We start from the raw sequence: 17,052 nt of genomic DNA on the forward strand, positions 1-17,052 counted from the left end.
CATTTCCCCCCTCTCCTGTTTTGCTTGTAAATCTTACCTGCATGATGCAGAATATTTATCTAGCTTACTAGGTCACTTGACAATTTTCATGTAAGCAGTGTCTGAGGCAGATGATCATAAACTGTAGGCTAAGCTACCCCTTCCTCCCCTGCTTAACCTCGTGGAAGTTGAAAAATCATTGGTTGTTACTTAAAGAACACCATGCACATTCCTACACTATACTTTGGAGTACACAAAGAATATTGTTAACCCTCAGAATTACGTTTGATCATAAAAACAGCTTTGTGCTTTTCTCAGTCTGAAAGAAAGTTGAATTCCTCAGTTTTGAGGACAAATGTGTTGCTCTGCAGCAGGTTTTTGTTTTGTTTTGATGGCTTGCCAACGATACTACAAAGGTCTGTATCGCATGCCTATTGACACAGCACATTATGAGAGACTAAGCCACTTTCCACTCCAGCAGTCTTGTCAAGCATTGAAATATTGATGAAGTTGCAGTGTCTGTAGATTATGGGATTCTTTTATATGTTTTGCCCTTTCTCAGAACCTGAGAATGCCCCCTTCCCTTTTTGAGGACAGTGGTAGGAATGGTGTGCTTGGATGTATCTAGGGATCGTAGACAACTTGGTGCTGTTTTTTAAACAGCTTATCAGCCACCTTGTTCGACTGTGATAAGGTATATCAATCAGTCATCAATCAAGTTTATTAGGAGATCAAATGCAGGTTATAGCCAGACAAAAACAATCACAAAGTGCAGTGCAGTGCATCGCCCTACCACAGCTCCATCAGAGAGGGAGAGGGGGCTGTCAAAGAAATTTTGCAGTACAGACCTACGCTAAGTTACTTGGAAGTAAGACCCATTAAAATATGCATTGGATTGCAACCTTAGCTGATCAATCTTTTAGTAAACTAAGTTGGCATGTTTTTGCATATGGATAAGACAGTAGTTCTGATTTTTAAAAGTATTCTTTTATAGCAGGGCAGGATTCTACAAGCTCCTAGATGGTCTCCCTGTTCTGCTGCAGAATTTAGAATGCTTTTTTTTAAAGAAGCATTCAAGAACCTATCTTCAAATCATAAAGCATTGTGAAACTGGCTTCTATAGAGATGCCATTGTCTCTCAAAAACAATGGTGCAAGTGAAGCTTTTCGTTAGACCATGGGTAGTGACTTTGGTGCCAGACTGCAATTCCCCTCATCCCTGATGCTTGGCCACACTGGCTAAGGTGAGTAAGGCCACTGCAAGTTTTCAGGCTTAAGTGTTCAGTGTGGTGCTGCGGGGCGGGGGAGAGAAGCTGCCCTAATTCTTCCTAGAACACCTGTGTGACACCATCATTCTTACTACTTTCAAAACCTTCCTCAAGACCAATCTTGCCCATGAAGCCTTTAGCACAGTCTCATGGTTCCCATGCCCTGCTGATTCTAAGCTTAAGCAAATGTAACTAACCGACCCACATATTCATCCATGTTTATCTCTGCATTCTCTTCCCTCCCTTTTAGTGAGTTAAGGTAAAGGTACCCCTGCCCGTACGGGCCAGTCTTGACAGACTCTAGGGTTGTGCGCTCATCTCGCTTAAGAGGCTGGGAGCCAGCGCTGTCCGAAGACACTTCCGGGTCACGTGGCCAGCGTGACGAAGCTGCTCTGGCGAGCCAGCACCAGCGCAGCACACGGAAACGCCGTTTACCTTCCCGCTATAAAGCGGTACCTATTTATCTACTTGCACTTAGGGGTGCTTTCGAACTGCTAGGTGGACAGGAGCTGGGACCAAAAGACGGGAGCTCACCCCGCCGCGTGGATTCGAACCGCCGACCATACGATCAGCAAGTCCTAGGCATGGAGGTTTTACCCACAGCACCACCCGCGTCCCTCCCTTTTAGGGGTAATTAAAATTATAGAATCTTAGAGTTGGAAGGGACACCAAGGGTCATCTAGTCCACCCCCTGCAATGCAAGAATCACAGCTAAAGCACCTATGACAGATGGCCATCCAACCTCTGCTTCAAAACCTCCAGGGAAGGAGAGTCTATGACCACACGAGGAAGACCATTCCACTGCTGAATTGCTCTTACTGTCAGAAAGTGTTTTTTTCTGATCTTTAGTCAGATTCTCCTTTCTTGTGATTTGAAGCTATTGGTTCCAGTCCTACCCTCCGGAGCAGGAGAAAACAAGCTTGTTCCCTCTTCCCTGTGACAGCCCTTGAGATATTTGCAGGTGGCTATCATATCTCCTCACAGTCTCCTCTTTTCCAGCTCCTTCAAGCTGTCCTCATAAGGCTTAGTTTGCAGACCCTTGATCACTTTGGTCTCCCTCCTCGAATTCTGTGCCCAGAATTGGACACAGTATTCCAGGTGTGGTCTGACTAAGGCAGAAGAGAGTGGGACTGTGACTTCCCTTGATCTTGATGCAGCCTAGAATAGCATTAGCCCCCCCCCCTGCTGCATCACACTGCATCAACTTGTGGTCCACCAAGACCCCTAGATCCTTTTCACATGTACTGCTAGTAAGCCAGGTGTCCTCCATCCATCCTATATTTTTGCAGCTGGTTCTTCCTTCCTAAGTGCAGGACCTTACATTTGTCCCTATTGAAATTCATTTTGTTAGCTTGCGCCCAGTTCTCCAATCAGTTAAGGACATTTTGAATTCTGTTTCAGTCTTCTGTGGCATTAGCTACCCCTCCCAGTTTGGTGTCATCCGCAAATTGGATGAGCATCCCCTCAATTCCTTCATCCAAGTCGTTTATAAAGACACTGAACAACAACAGACCCAGGACAGAACCCTGCAGCACCCCACTTGTCACTTTTTCTTAATGCGTACTCTTTGGGTTCAGTCAGTCAGCCAGCTACAAATCCACCTAACAGTTACCTTGTTCAACCCACATTTACCAGCTTCCTTGCAATAATATCAGGAGAGTATTTCCACGAAACTATGTTTTTCTTTACGACTGAAGTCCACACTGTGGTGTTTTTTTGTCACACAATTGAACAGTGAGGTTGGTGTGTGGGAGAGGAGCACTTCAGCTCTTCACTGCCTCCCACCTCACCAGGATGCCAGCTCATTTTCTTTTGCCTCTTCTTCCAGTGTTCTGTAACATTGCAGGGGTCTGCTGAGAGTTATTTGGCTCCCATGTGGCATCTAAATATTGATGAAAATGTTGGCTATCCTATTTCCTTATTCTGTACAGGCACTCATGCTTTGCATTAAGTAAGGGCTTCGGAAGGAATCTATTGTTGTTGTTGTTTATTATTGTTGTGATTTCAGGAATCTTTGTGTACTAAAAGATATCTGTGTGGGAGGTCTCATGTATTACTCAGAATTCAGGAAACCTCTATTCTGGGTTTTCCCAGCAAAGTCACGACTCTGACTCGATGGGATATCACTCTGCTGGACATAACCTTCTGGCCTCTTACTGCTCCTTCCCCAGAATGGATGGGACAAAGCAGTCTGGGTTGGCCTTTGGGAAGCAAGTGACCCTTTTGTCTGCCAGTCTTTTGTAATGTAGTCTGCTGTTTTATTGCCTTTTTTGATAATAAAGTTTACTTGACCATGGTTCCCATTTTTCCTGGGTGATATCCATCTAAATCATGCTCTGAGTATACCTACTGAAACCAATAGACATAAGTTACATAAATTCATTTATTACACTGAGTCTACTTTGAATATGACCCACTGTTTAAGTTTTAAGCCACCTTGAGTGTATTTTGGGAGCAGAAAGGTGGGGTAAAAAATGGAATGAAATGAACAATTACTACATATTTTCTTCCTGAATATTCCCCCCAGAAACAAAAAGAGTTAACAGTTTGCCACCATTAGATAAGAATGAAATCTACTATGGTGCTAAGCCAGAAGGAAAATTACTAGCATAAGCACAACTATAAATTCTGAAGGGTGCATGCAAAATGTGTATGTCCAAAACATTATAATTTCTAGATTTACGTTGTAGGTAGTTTGCATTTTATCAGAAAGTGAAAGATTACTGTTGTACGTTACAGACCATCCGAAGAATGAAAAAAGTTCAGATTCCGGTAACTCGGACAGATCCAGACCCAGTCTCTGAAAACGATGAGGACAGCTATGAAGAGGATACGCACGACCCCAGAAGTTCCCGCGGAGCTTCAAGTGTGAGCCGGAGGCACGAGAAGAGTTGGGTGAGGGACCGAAGTGCAAGCAGGGAAAGAAGTTTATCGCCGAGGTCGGATAGGAGGTCGGTGGCTTCCAGCCAGCCCGCAAAACCTACAAAAGTCACACTGGTGAAATCCAGGAAGAATGAAGGTATGTTGTGACTCAGCAGTAGGACTCAAAAGATAAAGTGTTCCCTGACTTTGCACCTCATGCCATGTTTTAACCAAACAAGTTTTTAAACTTTGTATGCTCTTTAATAGTTTGGATTAGTCTTCTCCAAGCTGGTGCCCTCCAGGTCTTTTAACTACAGCTCTCATCAGCATGGCCATATCCTTTTGGTGCTTGATGGGAGTTGTGGTCCAAAACATCTGGAGGGCAGCAGGTCAGGGAAGGCTGCATCAGAAGGAAATAGGATGTTTCCATTTATTCATTTGCCCCAAAGACTTTTTTTTAACTGGCCAATCAGCCATAATGTGTATGCTGTACTTTGAGAGTCAGTTGGCTTCCTGGGAGAGGAAGTAAGAGGGAGTTGTCTTTCCTCCTCTCTTGTGAGCCACTTACCACTAGCTTGAAAGAGCCATTCTGGAGAGAAATGGTTCAAGTCTGGCATATATATAGGAGAGTTTAGTTTCTACATCTGGGTACGGTTGAGGAAGGCAGATTGGGGAGGATGACGGTCCTAAATGAGGGCAGAGTTTAGTCCTGCTACAAGGCAAGATGAGAAAGTCTCCCCGCAATTGTTGAGCTGGTAGAGATCTGAACTGTGCTCATGGGCCATGGAAGCCCCTTTCTATCAACAGAGGTGCAGCCACCTGTTTACACTGCAAAGAAGGGTACACATAGTATCTGCAGGAAGATGTTTGGAAACAGAAACCATTTTTCATTGGTTTGATGTATGCACATACCTTTCAACTTGAGGTTGGGGCTTCATTTCATAGAATCAATAGAATTGTAGAGTTGGAAGAGAACTGCCCCCCTCCCCTGGTCATCTGATCCAGCCCTCACAGCTAAAGAATCCCTGAAAGATGGCCATCCAACTTCTCTTTTTAAAAGGCTCCAGTGAAGGAGAGTCCACATCTTCCAAGGTCATTCTTTCCACTGTACAACAATTCTTGCCAACAATCTTGCTCCATCTTCCATGTGGCTGTCATATCACCCCTTGGTCTTCTCTTCTCCAGTCTTCCCTTCTTCCTAAGGCTTGGGGAGTTTTAAGTTGGCATGGGAGCCTGCTTCCACAGAAGGAGGTTTATTTTTGCTTTATGGGATTAATCTCCTGTATAGTGTTTTGGAAGTTTCTGATGGAAATTAGGAGTAAACCCCTCTTACACCTCCATAACATTAAGCCATCTCTGTTCTGTTCTTTTTGGATCTTGTCTTGGTTAGGGTTAAGATAGCAAGCTTTCCGATTGCACAGTACTCTTTCTGCAGGAAGAATTTCAAACTGAAAGCTACTTAACCTGGCCCAATAAAAAGTACCCATCAAAAATTTGAAGCATATTTTCCTTGGGGATTGACACAGCGATTCTTCTTGCTACGTACAACTTTCTAGGAAAGAAGGAACAGATTTGTCCTCTATTTCACATTTCCCCATTTACCATCTAAACTTTTTAATGCAAGTTTGGGGAGTTTTGCTTACCTGAACAAAGTGTGATGCTAATTTAGCTTGCTAAATTGCTGGCAAACAATTTGGTTATTCTGATTGCTGCTTCTCCCAAGAATGAATTTGCACAATCTCGCTATAAAGCCATTCCTCAATTATACAGAAAACTGCAGACTGCCTGTTAATGACCCGGGAGTCAATCTCACAGCAGTGTTTTGCCTACCAGTTACAGAGCGTGCTGCACTAATTATGCAAATTTGAGATACAGAGCCATTCAAAACTTAAGTATTTCATAGTTAGGTAACAATATTCCCTGCCTTCTAGCTGGATGCTACCATTCCAGTAACAACTTCCGTACAACACTGTATTGGCAACATTCAGATTTTTCTAAACCTTTTCTCTTTTAAAAAATGCATGTAGTGTCACGGACATCAAGTCATGTGAACCCTTCCCAAATGATGTACAACTCTGTAAGCTTAGGTCTAACATAGCAGGGAAAGAACAAGCCATGATAAGGATGTAGCAAGGATAGTAATAATAGTATCTCCCAAACGATAGTTTCCTTGGTTAAAATTGGAGGTACTTGTGCTACTTAAAGGCCTCGTTTGAACATAACAAACTGTGAATTAACATGAAGAAGCAAGCATGCTGGTTCATGAAGCAAAAAATTATGTGACATGCTTTGTTTCTCTCCCAGCTGAGCTGCTGCTATGATTGTAAGAACTAAGCCATGCTTCGACTTAGCATTATGTGTGAAGTTGGACCCATTGTTTGTCTTAGTGCAAACAACCAGGCTTTTGCTTGTCTTACTGCTTATTGTTTGCTGTGTGTGGAGCATGGGGGGAGACAAATCACAAGCTCAGATTCATGCATGACACTAAGCCAAACCATGGCTTCATCTTTGGTGGCATGGCGGCAGCAGCAGGACAGAGAAAGGGGCAAAGGGCCTGCTGTTTTGCTTCTGTGCGCCAGCGCACTTGCTCATTCATGGTCAGCCATGGTTTGGCTTGCTGTTACATGTAAACATGACCAAAGAGTTAGATATTTCCTACATGAACTTTCAGAACAGAAGAATCATAGCTCAATGGTGGAACACCTGTTTAGCATGCAGAAACTCCCAGTTCAAGCCCCATCACCTCTCTGTGAAAAGGAGCAGCAAAGTAGTAACAGGAAAGACCTTTCCGTGCTCATTGGACTAGTGGGAATAGCCTAGTCCCCAATCTTCCTGGCGGTGAATTAGAGTATTAAAGTGTGTACCTTTTTTACACACCTAACCCCCTTGGTTCAGGTGAGGTAATTGGGTGGCTGGTCGGTTCATTTTCCCCAAAGAGTGCTGGTGGGTGGAGAAGACAGGCAGCCAAAAAGCATGGAGGTTCCCTGGCCTAGAGAGATGGCCCTGTCTTCTCTGAAATGATTTCTGACTCACAGGGAGGAAAGGGGCAGATTTGGTAGCCTAGCCTCACAGCTCAGTGTGCAGATGCATAGAGCGAAGTGTTTCTTCAACCAAGTCCCTCTCCCTCCTTTCTAAATAATAATAATAATAATAAATTTATTATCCATAGCCTGCCCATCTGGCTGGGTTTCCCCAGCCACTCTGGGCGGCTCCCAACAGAACATTAAAAACACGCTAAAACATCAAACATTAAAAACTTCCCTAAACAGGGCTGCCTTCAGTAGTCTTCTAAAAGTCAGGTAGTTGTTTATTTCCTTGACATCTGATAGGAGGGCATTCCACAGGGCAGGCGCCACTACCAAGAAGGCCCTTTGCCTGGTTCCCTGTAGCTTCACTTCTCGCAGGGAGGGAACCACCAGAAGGCCCTGGGAGCTGGACCTCAGTGTCTGGGCTGAATGATGGGGGTGGAGATACTCCTTCAAGTATACAGTGGTACCTCGGGTTACATACGCTTCAGGTTACATACGCTTCAGGTTACAGACTCTGCTAACCCAGAAATAGTACCTCGGGTTAAGAACTTTGCTTCAGCATGAGAACAGAATCGTGCTTTGGCGGCGTGGCGGCAGCAGGAGGCCCCCATTAGCTAAAGTGGTGCTTCAGGTTAAGAACCGTTTCAGATTAAGAACAGACCTCCGGAACAAATTAAGTACTTAACCGGAGGTACCACTGTACTGGGCCGAGGCCATTTAGGACTTTAAAAGTCAGCATCAACACTTTGAATTGTGCCTGGAAATGTACTGGGAGCCAATGTAGGCCTTTCAGGACCGGTGTTACATGGTCCCAGCGGCCACTCCCAGTCACCAGTCTGGCAGATACATTACGGATTAGTTGTAGTTTCCGAATCACCTTCAAAGGTAGCCCCACACAGAGCGCATGGCAGTAGTCCAAGTTGGGAGATCACCAGAGCATGCACCATTCTGGCAAGACAGTGCGCAGGCAGGTTGGGTCTCAGCCTGCGTACCAGATGGAGCTGGTAGACAGCTGCCCTGGACACAGAATTGACCTGTGCCTCCGTGGACAGCTGTGAATCCAAAATGACTCCCAGACTCTGCATGGTATACTTTAGTTAGAAAGTTGGTTGGAGAGAGTTGGTTGAGGAAATGCTTCTGTCTACATGCGCTGCTGAGGTGTGGCACAACTTGGTGGATCCAAGAGGGCAGGTGGAGCATAGGAGACCTGTTTAGCAATGGGCGCTGTGAAAAGGATGGCAAAGTGTGCATGTCTGTCAGCTGCGGAGGCGCTTTATCCTCCCCCTTCCTCCTTATTCCTCCCCAAAGACGAGGTAACCTGGTGGGGGCGTGGGGCGCTCACCAGCTTGTGTGCTCTGCAGGGGAGGCAGGCAGGTTAGGGTTAGTGCTCCCAGCCCATCTCAGGCCGAGCACCTTTGGGGGGAGGCGAAATGCTCCTTTGGGGTCCAAGAGACTTCCTGCCACCTTCCCAAAAGGAGGCAGCAAGGCTCCAGCATCCAGGTTTTTACATTTATTGAGAAGGTTGACAGGCAGTTGCTCTTTGGTGTCCCCAAGGAGATCTTTGTGTCTGTAGCCACTGGGAATGTAAAGGTTGCTTAAATCCTCCCCCACTTTTTAACAAAGGAAGACATTCTTTGAATACAAACATTACATTCTAATGGCAGTCAAAGAAATACTTGAAGAAAAGCAGTGGTGCGGTTGTGCGCGCGCGCACGCACACACATTGAGGGGTGAAAGCTGAGGGGGGGGGGAGGCCTTTTATCAATGGCTGAAAAAGCCTGAATGGATTTTAAGGAGCTGAAAGCCCACTAGAGAGTTCACATTTATGGGGAGAGCCTTTTTGAATGAAAAAGAGCACAACACTGTGTGTATGAAGGGCCTCAGGTGCAAACATTCTCATAATCTGTGCAGCAGCCTTGTAAGGCAGGCCAGTTTTGCTATCCCCACAGTACCAATTGCAAGGTATGCATGGAGACTCTTAGAAACATACAGTTGGAAAGGACCACAAGGGTCATCTAGTCCAACCCCCTTTTGCAATGAAAAATGTCACTGCATGCCACTGCTTCTGCGCCTGAAACCCTGGAGAACCTCTGCCAGTCTGAGAAAACATTAATGGGGTAAACAAGCCACCTGCAGAAAAGCTCAGGTAGTCATGCTTTTAGTTAAGGTCAGGGTTGGGCTTGTGCTTTCTGAGCCATAGCAATGCTCATGGGGTCCCCACCTTTTAGCTGTAGTGTGGGCTGCATCAGGAAACCCCAGTGCATCCTTGACTCTTCCCTTATGTTGGCACAGGGTAGGAGCAGGGAATCAGTGTTGTGAAGGACTTTCCCCACCCCGCTTCCAGCACAGAGGAGTCACCACTTCCAGCCTGCTGACTTGAAAACATTAGGCCATACTTACTGTCTCTTATTTCCTGGCAACGCTCTCTGTGTGTCCCAGAAAACCGTTTGGGAATTCTTGGGGCCAAGAAAGATTGAATTTATGGGAGCAGTGGTGGTGGACCCTGAAAATGCTTGTTAACAACAGGTATGCATTTATTTTCTTTTTATTCGAAACAGAATATGGATTGCGCCTAGCCAGCCACATATTTGTGAAAGAAATATCCCAAGACAGTCTGGCAGCAAGAGATGGCAATATTCAGGAAGGTGACGTCGTACTGAAGGTACAGTAAATGTGCCCCCCCCCCTTTCGTTTTCTTTTTTGTTTGATGAAGGAGAGAACACTTTTACACAACCGGTTTCCTGGTAACTTGATGGTTTTAAAGGGACCAATCCTGATTCACTGGAGCTGAAGATTAAAAAGAGGGTGGATGTAAGCTCCTGTATATCAACCTGCAACTAGCACAGCTGTGCTGGCTGGGGTCAATGGGAGTTGTAGTCCAAAACACCTGGAGGTTTCCCATTTGGCAAAGGCTGGTATATAGCAAAATGTCATTGTCTGCCAAATCATGGCAGCAAAAGGCTAGTTTTGGGGACCATTTGCCAAGCCCTTGTAGAGCACAGTAGGGATGTTACACATGTGGAAGACTGAACTGCCTGTAGGCAACCTTGCTTTGGACAAGAGCTTGAGGAGCTAAATCATCTTTGCCAGAGGATATTAGTCCCTTGCTGACTATTCAGTGTAAATCATTGACAAATCTCTGAATCTCATTGACATAATTATGGCACTGGGGTGGGTTCTCCCATTCCTTTGGTGTCGAGTCACACAATTACAGTAATTCCTTCTATGGGTGTTTTAAGGTACTCAAATGCAATGATTATGTTAAGCTTCAAAGCGTGATTGTGATTTCCATAAACCAGGTGTGTAGTTTCCTACCCTTTGGCTGGTGCCCTAGATTGAGTATTTAAACTGCACACATCTCCCCTCCAACCCAGCACAAGTCACATCATCTCAGCCTTTCTGTAGTGTGGTATCCAATGAAGACATGTTCAAAGCATACCCATCAGTGGACTTAAGTTCATTTATTTCTAAGGGTCTGTTCTGAGTATGACTTGGTCAAATGCCACCACAGCCAGAGTGAGCAATCAGGTTTCTGTCTGTCTGTCTTGTCTCTTCCTTCCTTTCCCTCTAGTCTTCAAAGTTGCCATCAAGGCGAAACTGCTGACTTTCTGTTCGGTTCCTATCAGTAGTCCTTTTGCTCTGTTGCAGATAAACGGAACAGTCACAGAAAATATGTCATTGACAGATGCCAAGACCCTAATAGAAAGGTCAAAGGGCAAGTTGAAGATGGTGGTTCAAAGGGATGAACGAGCAACTTTGCTGAATGTCCCAGATCTTTCTGATAGTATTCACTCGGTCAATGCTTCAGAAAGAGATGGTGAGTACGGATCTGTTTGTCTTTAAAGGTAGAAACAGGGTTGTTGTTATATTCCAGTTCCACAAAGATGTAAAATGTTAAATGTAGCAAGACTCGGAGTGTGTATATAGACAAGGGAGATGGGGTGGATTTTTCAGCTGGTACAAACATTGGTCATTAGAATTGCATGCCTTTAAAAATATATATCAGTGGTTTCTCAATATTGCACAAGTAGAATTATAGTTCACACATAATGCAAAGCCATGGTTTGTTTCACCAGCAAGTGGCTTGTTTGAACATCTGAACACAGCCCAGCAGACGAACCATTGCCTGATTTCTGCCAAACAAACCACAATGTGAAGCCATGGTTTGTTGTTGGCTTATGAGTGGTCACTTACTTTAACTACAGTTTAGCATTTACATTCTAACGCAACAGTCTCGCTTAACTATAGTATCCCTAGCCATCCCACACCAGATGCTTGCCAAGCTACAGAAGCACCAGGCAAGAGCAGCTGGGAAGCAGACAAAGCTTTGAAGAAGGAAGCCTGTGAGGCAACTTGTGGTTTGTTGAAACCATGGTTAAACACGCCCACACCATGGCTTAGCATTATATACAAATTTAGCCAGTACAAGTGATTTGGGGGGGGGGGTGTAGATGGTCCAATACACTTCATATAATAAGTTCTGCAAAACCTTATATCCATTTTGGGCAGGTCATGTCATCATTTTTTATAAATCATTTCATGGAAAAAACAACTTTTATTTAACAGACATTTCAGAAATTCAGTCGCTGGCATCCGATCATTCCAACCGATCACATGACAGGCCCCGCCGCAGTCGTTCACGATCTCCTGACCAGAGGTCAGAGCCTTCAGACCATTCCAGACATTCTCCACAGCAGCCCAGCAATGGCAGGTGATGGTAGCCTTGTACTATTTTAAATCGACTTGTTAAACAAAATAGTAGACTAGACGCTTGGGAATATGTGTGCAGTATTTAGGTGCATGGCAGGCCAGCTATGTAGTTGCATGGTGCAGCAATTAATGGAATCCAAAGGCTTGACGCCGCAGGCATAACCTACCTACAAAATGTTAAACTGCCTGAATTTTGCATTGTTTGTTTGTGTCTGACTTGCTCTGGTTAGCCCAAGCGAGACAGGAGTGAGTAATGACGCTTCTGTATGTAGCCTGAGAGGGAGGAGATTTCAGGTTTGTGCTTGTATACAATTTCTGTTTTGACTTGTACACTCAAACACATGTGCTTGCTTTTGTGGGGGGGCTAACACAAACCATTCCCCAGATTAAAGGTGGAAATGGCCATTTGGCGAGTATTTCATGTTTTAATATTGCAGATTCATTTCCCACCCATTTCTTTTGCGATTCGTATCTGGACCCAGTTCTAGGTGCTAGGCGATACTTTTAAAGTCTTCTGTGGCAGGGATGGGGAGCCTGTGGCCTGCAGATGTCACCCCCGCCAACATGGCAAGTAGGAATTGTGGGAGTTGAAGTCTGACAGCATCTGGAGGGCCCCTGGCTCTCCACCCCTGCTCTACAGTTAAGGGCCAACCCCCCTTTCCTGGCTCCCACATGCGTCGGTGGAGCGCCTGTAAGCGTGCCCCACCCTGTTATGCCCTGCCCCTGTTACACCTTCTTCTGGGTCCCAAAGGACCCCTGCATCCACGATTGCTCATCAATTGGATGTTCTTAAAATGGTCACTGCCATCTCCTTGCTCCACCATCATGAGAGATTCACCTGGTTTTAAAGCACAAGAGGGTAGCAATGCCAAGGTTATGAAACTCCCAATTCGAGGCAGTCTGCTTAGCTCACACTTGGTTGGTGGTGTTACAACATCACTTTGCTGTGACATTTATTATGTGTTTAACAAGCGGCTGTTGTATTCTAATGCCACCCTTTTTAAGTGCCTGCTGAAAAGATTTCTATTCCGCCAGGCCTGTGCCAGCAATTAAGAATACATCATTCCACAATGGTAATAATTGATGTCTGTTTTTAAATTTTTATGGTTTTATTTTTTATTGCTGCAAACAGCACTGACATTTTTAATGATACAACTATACAAATATTCTAATAAATGAGCAGGCAGTGGGGGTAGTCCCTGGGTGCTGTTTGTGAGCCTTGTCCTCTTCCTGTCTTCTGCTTTAATGGACTCTTGCCTTCAAAGGCCTGAGACAGGCATCTAGAGATAGCTTTTTAGACTTGATCTGAGACTCATTTGTAGAGATACTGATAACCATGGTTTATTGGTAATTGCTGCTATTGCAGAGCTGTGTTTTTGTGCTGTAAAAATTCTGTGTTCAGGACTGTCCAGTATTTTTTTATTTGATATTTGAGTTGCTATCAATTTCAGAAGGTGAGCTATAAAACTGAAATAGTTTTTAAGTCTCTTCATCTGTCTTGATTCCTTTCAGCTTTTTGCTCTATTTAGGTGCTTTATTAGAAATCGGCATCTAGCTCTCCACTGCTGGAGACACGAAGCTGGGCTAGATGGCTTGTCTTGGGAAAGGCAGTTCTTGTGGGTGTTCAGAATTATCATCTGTGGCAGAACCATTTTTTGGAAACCATCTCCTCCAGTAAAAGAGCTTTTGCCCACCAGTCCCAAAAGACTTATGAAAGAGGCAGAAAGTGATCCTGTGGACAAGGGCTCAGATGCCATTCACATTCTTGTGACACTGGGAGCATACAAGGATTAAATGGGGAGTGTTGTGTGTCTGAATTGTGTGCATTTGATCGGCAGGACGGAAATTTGTTAAGAAGTGAGCTGCCACTGATGAAACAAACATGAAGCTGACTTCACTTTTTGTGACTGAAGGTTATTTTAAAATGCTGCAGCATTAAGCATCCTTTTTATATATAAAAAACCCTTCCTGACACAGCACAGATGTTAGAAGTAAAAGCAATACTGGCAGAACACATACACAGCGAAATAACACCTTTGATGACTCATGGGAAATGCAGCTGTAATTTTTAACAGCATTCTGTCACCTAGGAACAATGAGAGTGTCAAAACACTTCATGTATCTTAAAAACTGGGGAAGCTGAATGCTTACTAGAAAGTTCAAAAAATTGGGATGAGCTGCCATTCCTACGTGGGGGGGGGGGGGACTTTGACTGCATCTTTATTTTCCTTGTTGAAAGCTATACCTTGCCTTTCTGATTTGGGGCTTCCCTGTCCAGTGCATTTGGGAAGGAATTGAACCACTATTCTAGTACTGTTTACCTGCAAGAGTCTACCATCTTGTTCCTTAATTTACCTCAGTCATTCTTACTGTTGTAGCCAAAGGCCATAAAAACCATGACATAAAAGGAAAAAAGAAATTTTCAAAGCACATGCATGGTGGGGTATTAAAAAATGAACTTTCCAGCCCCAACGTATGTTTCTAAGAGGCACAGTGTTCATGAATGGGTGCAGCCAAACATCTCATTTCCCTCCTTCACTTCCTTTGTTTGTGCACATCACAGTTAGTCATTAACATCTGAACTGGGGTACAGACTATATTTTGCTTTGCTTTCCTGTCACAACAAAATTATGGTTTACGTGAGAGCAAGGAAATGAGGGAGAGAACTGGAAGTGTGCAGTGGCTGAGGGGGAAAGAGTGAGCCTCAAGTTCAGGCACAAATAGCCAAACCATGGTTTGCGGTTAGATGCATGGAGCTGCCAGTGATGTACAGGAACTGTCAGCTGCTTCCCATTCATTCCTTTGTGGAAGATTCTTACTGTTGGTACCTGGGTGCCTGCTTTCTGGCAGTCCTGCGATGCACTTCCTCTCTGTGACATTGTCAGATTGAAGGTATGAAAGCAAATGGACTGTGAAGTCATGACTTCCCAAATGTCATTCACATAAATAACATCAAATAATTACGAGGCTGTGAAGAGGTGGGTGGAAGAGAAGAGGCTGAGGTCGATAAAGTACTGTTAGACAAAGCAGTACTTCATGCTTCAATATTTTAAGAAATCACTTAGTTGCACAGCTTAAGGACAGCAGCCATCACACTTTCACCTGGGAAGCAAGCAACCCAGCCAAACCTGGAAGAGTGCATGGTTGCAAAGTAAGGTTTGGCAGCCTACAGTCAGTAGACCAAATCTCACCACCTGAGAGATGCTCTGGGTCCCTTTTCAGTTAGTGGTCTTCAACCATTCTCCTGCATTAAAGATAAGGGAGCCCAGGCCTCCATTGCATCAGCTGAAACAAGCAAGCAAATTCAGTGAACCCATTGGCATGACTCACTTTTTAGGTTTGTGTGGGTTCTAGCACACAAACTGAAGACAAATGTTCTAGATTAAAGGATTGGCTTGCCCATGGGAGAGGGCTGTAGCTTCCCCCATTTTCAAGCAGCCAGGTTCACCTCCCTACTTCCAACAGCCAAAATAGTATTTTAAGCAGGGCTGGAAAGACACCCAACCTCCTTTCTTTGAGATCCACCACAAATCAGAAGATTTATCTGAAGGAACCAGAGACCACCACTTTGCTGAAGCTAAACAAGTCTGAGTCTGCTCAGTGCTTGGATAGGAGACCTCCTGGGAACCTCCGGTTCCATTGTGGTATATGCTTAAGAAACAACAACAAAAGTGAATAAATGCTGAGCTTGGTAGACTAGTTGTGGGATTCATCTGTAAGGCAGCTTTGTGTGTTTTGAGTAAAGCAAGCTGAAGTCCAAAAATTAGATGGTTGGGTTGGAGAGGGAGTTGGGAGTCAAAAGAGGCATCAGATGCTGGGTCCTCCTTTCAGATTTCAGTAGCTACAATAATTCTTTGTGCAGTTTCTCCAGTGGAACCACATGCAGCAAAAAGAATGAGGACCGTTCAGACATGCAGCCCTGGGGTAGATGCTGTGTGTGTCACCCCTGCTGTTGAAGCAGGGACACACATAGCATGACAACATCATTACAAAAGTAAGCTTGCTTTTGTAATGATGTTGTCATGCTATGTATGTCACCCCTGCTTCAAGAGCAGTAGCAATGTAGGGTCTGAGCAGAGAACCAGGCTGGGACCCCAGTATGTTTAACTGCAAACTGTGGAAGAGGAAGTGACCACAACATTGTGCTGTGGTTTTTGTATTTCCTTGTGTTTATTATAATGGATTTTGCCTATAAACGTCACTTCTTTTAGCTGTTAAGCATTTAGCATTTGTTTTCAAAATCGCAAGGCGTTCCTGCATGAAGTGCTTTTTCTTCGATGTGTGTACAGTATTAATAACATTGTCACATAGTCTTTGGGTTCTTTAAACGTCAAATCAAATAATTGGTGCTTAGTATTTGAATGCCTCCCCCCCGTGCATGATGAGGATGAGGATAATAATAATAATAATAATAATAATAATAATACAGTTTATTATTTATACCCCACCCATCTGGCATAACTTGGTGGCAGCTCTGTTCCTCTTCTGAAAAACTGCTGTGTTTACAAAAGCTGTGCTTGACTTCAGACATGGCTATCCAACCACTGACTTATTGCTGTTTGCAGTGTGGATATTGAGGCAGCGGTGCCATCTAGCTGTAGCAGATTGATTGTATGGTGGCAAAGAAAGCACTTTGTCTCTCCTTTCGGGAAATTTGCTAGGCATTTATGGTGGGGGACAATTGTATTAGCAAATCAAAACAAGTATTGTTTTCTCTTATTTATTTAGTTATTCATTATATCTAAGTTAGGTTTGGCGGGGGGTGGGAGGTAAATCTGTGTGACTTTCTAAAAATGGTTTGTTCTGTATATCCTCCGAAGGAGAACAGGGTTTCTCCCATTTTCCCTAACCCAATCCTGTGAGGTAAGCTGGACTTGAGAGACAGGCCTGCTCCAGGGTCACCCAGTGAGCTTTGTGGCTGAGTGGGCATTTGAGCCTGCAGAACTCCAGCTTCTCTCACAAGAGCCATTTCCCAGCCCCCTTGACACTGCCTCCTTAACCCAGCAGGGGGCAACCTGGGCGGGGGTGGGGTGGGGGGAGGGGGAGCTCCAGATGCTGCTGAACAACAATTTCCACCATCCCTGACCCACTGACCATGCTGTCTGGGCCTGTTGGGAATTAGATCCCAGAAACATTTGGAGTGAAACAGGTTTGCCACATAAAAAGTGAGGAAGTCTGTAGCAATTAGTGCCTGCATCTCTGAGG

The 17,052-nt window shown here is 44.6% G+C and overlaps 1 protein-coding gene across 13 annotated transcripts in view; it reads left to right on the forward strand.

The window, feature by feature from the left end:
* Window positions 1-17,052, forward strand: part of TJP1 (tight junction protein 1) — a 344,676-nt gene that overhangs the window by 289,725 nt on the left and 37,899 nt on the right. For all 13 annotated transcript variants that reach the window (XM_079953112.1, XM_079953117.1, XM_079953118.1 and 10 more), the window contains 4 exons: window positions 3,986-4,265; window positions 9,696-9,799; window positions 10,786-10,954; window positions 11,704-11,848. In XM_079953112.1, the coding sequence (XP_079809238.1) occupies window positions 3,986-4,265; window positions 9,696-9,799; window positions 10,786-10,954; window positions 11,704-11,848 (698 nt within the window). The remainder of the gene's footprint in view (window positions 1-3,985; window positions 4,266-9,695; window positions 9,800-10,785; window positions 10,955-11,703; window positions 11,849-17,052) is intronic.

This window comes from Podarcis cretensis (assembly GCF_951804945.1).
Source record: "Podarcis cretensis genome assembly, chromosome: 14".
Classification (NCBI taxonomy): domain Eukaryota; kingdom Metazoa; phylum Chordata; class Lepidosauria; order Squamata; family Lacertidae; genus Podarcis; species Podarcis cretensis.